Source organism: Theropithecus gelada, chromosome 4, assembly GCF_003255815.1.
Source record: "Theropithecus gelada isolate Dixy chromosome 4, Tgel_1.0, whole genome shotgun sequence".
NCBI lineage: Eukaryota > Metazoa > Chordata > Mammalia > Primates > Cercopithecidae > Theropithecus > Theropithecus gelada.
The window spans coordinates 130,839,337-130,846,080 of NC_037671.1; the positions used below are offsets into that span (position 1 = coordinate 130,839,337).

At 43.6% G+C, this 6,744-nt stretch overlaps 1 protein-coding gene across 2 annotated transcripts in view; it reads right to left on the reverse strand.

The window, feature by feature from the left end:
- Positions 1-1,110: 1,110 nt before the first annotated feature.
- PLG (plasminogen) overlaps positions 1,111-6,744 on the reverse strand; it is a 50,972-nt gene continuing 45,338 nt past the window's right edge. For both annotated transcript variants that reach the window (XM_025382618.1, XM_025382617.1), the window contains exons 18-19: positions 2,900-3,045; positions 1,111-2,269 (exon numbers count right to left, since the gene is read on the reverse strand). In XM_025382618.1, coding sequence (XP_025238403.1) covers positions 2,108-2,269; positions 2,900-3,045 — 308 coding nt within the window. In that variant the 3' untranslated portion in view covers positions 1,111-2,107. The remainder of the gene's footprint in view (positions 2,270-2,899; positions 3,046-6,744) is intronic.

Below are 6,744 nucleotides of genomic sequence, written 5' to 3' on the forward strand. Positions count from 1 at the left end.
TTTCCTTGCACTGGAGCAGTGGTCTCTGACTCATTAGGCTAAAGAGAGACGAGAGAAGTCCCTCACCTGATTCTCATAACAGCTCCATCAAGAATGCAGGATTTGAAAACCAAGGATTTCGGAAATTTGTGCAGAAATGTTCATCAAATCTTATCAGTCAAGGGACTAAGCCCATAAGTGAACATTCGAAAAATTGCAGGGAGGATGAAAATTTGGGAATCCTGTTAATGAGGAGACTGAATCACAGGTTCCTGGGCCACAGAATGTGAGCGTTCGTGTCCTTTGCTCACCTTGGTTTCTGCATGCCTTTGCAGCATGAACAGGTCAGGAGTCTCTCCCCTCTACCTTCTCTGTAGCATCTGGGGTTCCAGGCATGGTTTAGGCCCCATTCTAGCAATAAGGGCCAATCTGCTGTACAATCTGAGGTCTTGGTTCTGTTATTCATAAAATAATGCTGTGGTCCTGAGATTATTCAGGACATTTTTGGCTCTCCTTTAGTGGTCACCTAGAGCCACAGAATCTCTTCTTTACTCAACAAATCCCATGGATTATGATTTCTGGGTCTTAGGATTTTAAAAGTGAAGAGATATTTTTCATATATTTGTTAAGTTCAGTTCCGTGGGTGCCTGTGGCCAAGAGTTAAAAACATGAACAGTTCCCACTCAATCTTGACACTTTGAGTTGTCTTGGGGAGGAGCTTACGTTTTAATTTAAAAGAAAGGTCAATTATATCCATGCTTCACAGGATCAGCAGGAGCTTTATAAATGACTTTACAGAGACGAATAAGGGATTTGATCTTTCTTTTTTGTTATCGAGGCTTTTGAAATGTGGAACTTGTGTGTTCTGCTTGTATGTTATATTCAATATGTTTTCAGATGCAATCTGTATTTTATGCTGAGATTTTAAAATGAAATACTTTATGTGGACAGGCAAAACTGGTACCAAAGGGAATCCTTCACAATGGGGAACAACATTTCTGTAAGGAGAACAGGCGACAATATACACGAAGTGTGTGCTAATTGTAAAATGAGCATCTTCATCCTTAAAGCACATCGGAATTGAATACAAATAATCTATTTGTCAAGGAAATAAACACAGCTCTTTGAGGATTTGAGACTTTCACCCTTTATTCACAGTCACTTGCAGTTTTGCTTTTCTCTGCATTTCTCTGGTATAAGATGACTGTTGCATTGTTAAATTGTATTTTGAGTGGATATTTTTGTTTGGTAACAACATTTTAAATGGTAAAAAATGTGCATTTGTCCCTTCTCTTCCTTCTAAACATGTGTCTCTCCCACAGGTCATTCTCCTGTGACCGTGTGTACTACAGACTGTTTCAAAACCGGGCAGGCAATTAACAATGGGAAGTAAGTAGTCTACCTTCAATATTTGCTTGTTGTTCATTTATGTGCTCTTGGCACCAGTCCTAGACTCACATGTGCCCCAGAATAGCATTCAGACTCTCAGCTGGTCTTGTGTTACACGTCCATGGCCCGATTCACTCCATGGTGTACAGCACTCTGCTCCATGTCCCCTGGGCTGGGCTCAAGTCAAGCAGTCAGTGACAGATTTCATTCCCAATAACAGAACCAGTTCGCATGACTGCCCATACATGTTGCAGCTTTGAAAACATTCATCTCAGTGTTAGAAATAAAGACAGTAAAAATATGTGTCAAGCCCTCATTAGCTGATGAGGTAAACGCATGGACAACTTCTTAGGACTTCTTGGCTCTCCCCTCTGTGACCTTGTAGCCTGCCCAGTCCTTTGTGCAGCTGTTCCTTATCAAAAGCAGCTATATCCCCCCGTCTGCCCATTTAAAATTGGTGGGATGAACAAAGTGCATGAAAATGTTGAAGACCAAAACCAAAATTAACTCAAATCAAAGTTAAGTACAGAGTTTATTTTTAACAAATGTCATAGCTATGTCACCTTATTACAGAATCCAGCAGTCAGAAAGTAATACAAAAAATGCTGAGGTTTGGCTTCCCTGGTAGCTGGGGACAATGTCCTCGTTTGTTTACTGTCAGTTATTTCCAGCGTGCTAAATCCCTACCCATGTTCCAGCCTCTAGGTGAGTCAATGCTTCACTCTGTAATCCCGTCCAATTAATTATTTCTCATCACTCCCTCGATCCAAGTGACAAACCTTGAAACACGAACGTAGACACCTGGCTTATTGGGACGCGCACAGCCAAGACCCCAAGAAGTAACTCCTTGTAAAATGTATTTGTCCTTCTCGAAGCAAACCAGAGGCCCTCCACTGTCACCCTATACAGAGGGAGAAAAATCCATGTGAGGGTTAGGCTGCCAGTCTTTTATTATGGGATGCCATCCTTCTATTATCCATATGTACATTTTCCCAGTAATTGAAATCAGAAAAGGACTATGAGCATATTACTCGAGCATCTGCACTGCTTAAGTACTTAGCAAAATCTGTTCAGCAAAACCACACCACTTAGTTTCTCCTGGGGGTAAGAAACCCCTTGTGAATCCTGCACACATCCCTTCCTATGTTGGTGTTTCCTTTAGACTGGCCTAGCCTGGGCATCACTGTAAAGTGTGTGCAGTTGGTCTCTGTCCTGTACCCTCTACCTCCTTCCCTACCAGAAAAGTCACCACTTTAGTCCCTGGCCACCAGCACACCCCAGGAGGGTGAGTGGCCTGAGGTAGTTATGGCACTTAAAACTCCCTTGCTACAGATCTGGAACTCAAGCCCCAAGACATCCCCTTAGATGATCTGAATACGCATTCAGGGACAGATCTAGGGAGTTTCTGAGCAACATTTAGGAGTCTTCGGTGGAAAATCCTTGAATTTGCCACCTGGGGAATGAAGTCTAAGGGGCTGAGACCGAGACGGGAGAGCACAAGACTAACTTTGGTCTCTTGATCTTTTCTTACCTGGCAACTGTCAGTGCCTCCGGCCAAATGCCCAGCACAGAGCTCGGTGGATTTGACTCTTCCATTCAGAAACTCATAGCGATTGCACACTTTATTCTCAATCACGGGGAGCTGGGCTTCCTTGAGAAGGCCAGCCCCATAGGTACCTGTTTTTAAAAAGATGAAAGAAATGGTTACTGCACCCAAAACATGTTCAGGAGGAAATTCCAGAAGAACACAGCAGCAGCGCTGGACCTCCTGTCTGTTTGTGAGGCTGCAGAGCACAAGGCAGCAACCAATGGCGCTGAGGTCTCTGACCCTGCAGAGTGTAAACATCACATATGATTCTCTGTTCCTGAGACCTGGATTTAACAATCTGGGCTTTGTCGTGGTGGTTTGGAGTTGATTGTTGTTTCTCTACTTTTTGCTTTTACAACTATAAACAATAATGTTTAAAATGTAGAGTCCAAAAAATGCAATTGCTATTTTATATATTCTTTTTTTCAGACCTTTTAATATGCCTGTTTTACTAATTACATCATAACACAAAATTTTACATATTGATTTTTTCACTCAACGTTGTATCATGAGTTTCGTATAATTCTACAATCTTCATAACTAATATGTTAATGGGGAGCTACTGCTTAATGAGCATGAGGTTTCCTTTGGGGATGAGGAAAATGTTCTGGGAATATGATGATGGTTGCACACCATTGTGAATGTACTAAATGCCACTCAATGGTACCTTCCAAAAGGGTTAAAATAGTAAACCTTATGTTTTGTATATTTTATTGTAATAAAAAGAATAGTCATCATTTACCAAGAATTAACCTTTCCAGGCACAAGCTTATAATATGTTGTATCTCACTTAATCCTCGCAACAGTCCTGTGAAACAGACACTTTTATCATTCCTGTTCTACAGTTGAGGAAACTGAGGCATAAGGAGGTTGTGTAGTTCAGCTTGAGTCTGGGTCTGTGGAGTCACTGCCCTAATGCTTCCTCCCCAAGGCCCCACTCTTGCTTCCAACCTTCCACATGTTTGTTCATAAAGTTCATTCTTATTCCTTAATATTTTCTGAGCCTAAGTTCCCATAAATTACATAGACGTATTTCTGTCTCCCAATGACGTTGCCAAATTATTTGTAAAAGGGTATGACGGTGTACCGTGTCACTGGAAAGCAGTCACTTCACCTCACTTGTATGAGTGTTCAATTTTTAAAATATTAGCTAATAGGTTGAAATTGTCCCAATTCATTTTCCAATTTACACTTCTTTAACAATTAGGGAGAGTGAACATTCTAGTTGTATTTCTGCCTTTGTGAAAAACTGCTTTATTTTCTTTGCCAAATTGAAATAGAATGTCTGCAAAATTGCCAGAGAAAATGTCGTTTTTCCAGATAGACATGCCCAGGGATGTCTCAGTGTTCTCACAAATAATCCAGTTTTCCAATTTTGCAAGCCCACGTTTCATTGAAATTTTGCAAAACTCTTTGCTTTGCGAGCATGACACAGGCAAGAACCGAGGCACTCTCTCTTTCTTTCCCCGAAGCCTTTGACTGTGTTTAGATCATTGTCTCGGGTTCAGAAAACTGACACTGATTCTGGAGTTTACATGAGCTGCATGGTAGAGGCTCGTCCCAGCGCCTCGCTCCAGAGCCCAGCTCAGCCCTATCTGGGCAGAGCTGCAGGGAGGAAGCTCCTCTTGACTACCAAGCCCTGGGCAGTGGGTGCATCACTTGGACTGTGTAGATGTGTGAGGGAGCACCCTTCTCAAAATATTTTGCTAAAAATTAAGTTAGGTGTCACTGCTCTGGGATCTGCTCTCTGAGTAAGGCAAACACCCTGATAAGGGGGAAACCCCACCATGAGTTGCAGGGAAATTGATGCAGTCTGTGGTTGTGCTGCCTTCCAGTGGTAGAGTGGTAGATGTAGAGATGGCACCTCTGAGGGCCGGAAGGCCACAGGTGACCTGAGGATTAAAGCCCTCCCTGATGGGGCCTTGGGGAGAGGGCAACAGGGAAAGTCCAGCATCAGGATCAGCTCAGTGATTGCAGATGACGGCTGACCTGGAAAAACCCCTTGGCCTCAACACCTCCAAACTCTGCGTTTGGAACATCCAAGTCAGGGAACATCTGGAAACGTGAAGGGAAGAGCAGGAGAACTTTAACCTCCCTCTGAGAAGCTGAGAACACCCACTGATTCATTGTCATTATTGACATGGAGAAAATTGATGAACAGGCCTGAGTTACGTTTTGTGACTCATCCTGGTGGTTGGTGGTGGGACTGAAGAAACAGTGAGTGGACTCTGCACTCAACACCCAGCTGCAAACTGGTTATGTGATGTCTGTTGATAATGATAGTGATGGTGGTGGTGGTGGTGGTGGAATGGTGGTGATGATGAGGGTTGTGATGAGGGTGGTAGTCATGGTGGTGGTAATGATAATTGTGCTGGTGGTGAAATGATGGTGATGGTGATGGTGGTGGGTGGTGATGATCATAGAGGTGGCAGTGGTGGTGATGATGGTGGTGATGGTGGTGGAATGGTGGTGATGATGGTTGATAATAATGATGGTGATGGTGGTAATGATGGTGATGGTGATGCTGATGGCAGTAATGATGGTGGTGGTGGTGGTGGTGATGGTGATGGTAATGTTAATGGTGATGGTGGTGGAATGATGACAGTGATGGTAGTGGTAGTGATGATGGTGGTGGTGATGATAGTGATGATGGTGATGATGTTGAGGGTGACAATGGTGATGGTGGTGGTAATGATAATTGTGATGGTGGTGGTGGTGGTGATGATGTTTGAGGGCATGATGATGGTAGTTGTGGTTGCAATATGGATGGTGATGATGGTGATGATGATAAGGCATAATCTTAATCCTCACAATGACCTTATATGTTGGTACAGGTGAGAAAACTGAAGCTAAAAGAGATTAACTAACTGCTCAATCTCACAAGGAAGATGGGAGAGCCAGAACTCACATACAGATCTTTATGGTTTTAGTTTCGTGCTTTCATCAGTTGAGGCATTGTAGAGGATCTGTTTGCTTTTTGGCTGCCCAGCAGCCTATCACACTCTATCCTATAATCCTGTTGAGGGAACTACCCTTTGCTCCCATCTTGGTATGAGTGTGGTCCTGTGTCCACCTCCAGCATGGAACAGCTGATGTAAGTTGGAGTTAATCAGTGATGGGTTTAGGGCCTGGCTGGTGACACAAGTTCGACCTCTCAGAGCTAGAAAACTATTGTTTGTGTAATGGGGAGAGTGGCTTTCCTTATTTCTTTCCTGGCAGAGCCAGAGCCACCACAGCATCTGCAGCCACGAGAATATCACCTTTGTGCCCAAGAATAATGCCTACTCCATGGCTGGACAGGGCCTGGAGCCATGATGTGAGCCTGCAGAATTTTCAGTTCACTAAGAATTTCCCTTTTTTGCTTAATCCAACTTAAGTTGGATTTTCTGTCACTTGCAAGAAAGAGTCATGTTAGATACAACTCTATTCCATATTATTATCAGGAGCTGCCATGATGGAGTGCTTAGCATGTGCTCGGTGCTTGATGCACTTTCTTATTGTTTCTCCCCCAACAGCCCTGCAGCCCCCATTTCAGCTGAGGAAGCAATCAACAAAAGCTCATGACTTTTCTTTCTTTCTCTCTTCTCTTCCTCCTCTCCTCTCCTCTCCTCTCCTCTCCTCTCCTCTCCTCTCCTCTCCTCTCCTCTCCTCTCCTCTCCCTTCCTTCCCTCCCTCCCTCCCTCCCTTCCTTTCTTTCTTTTTCTCCTTCCTTCTTTCCTTCCTTCCTTCCTTCCTTCCTTCCTTCCTTCCTTCCTTCCTTCCTTCCTTCCTTCCTTCCTTCCTTCCTT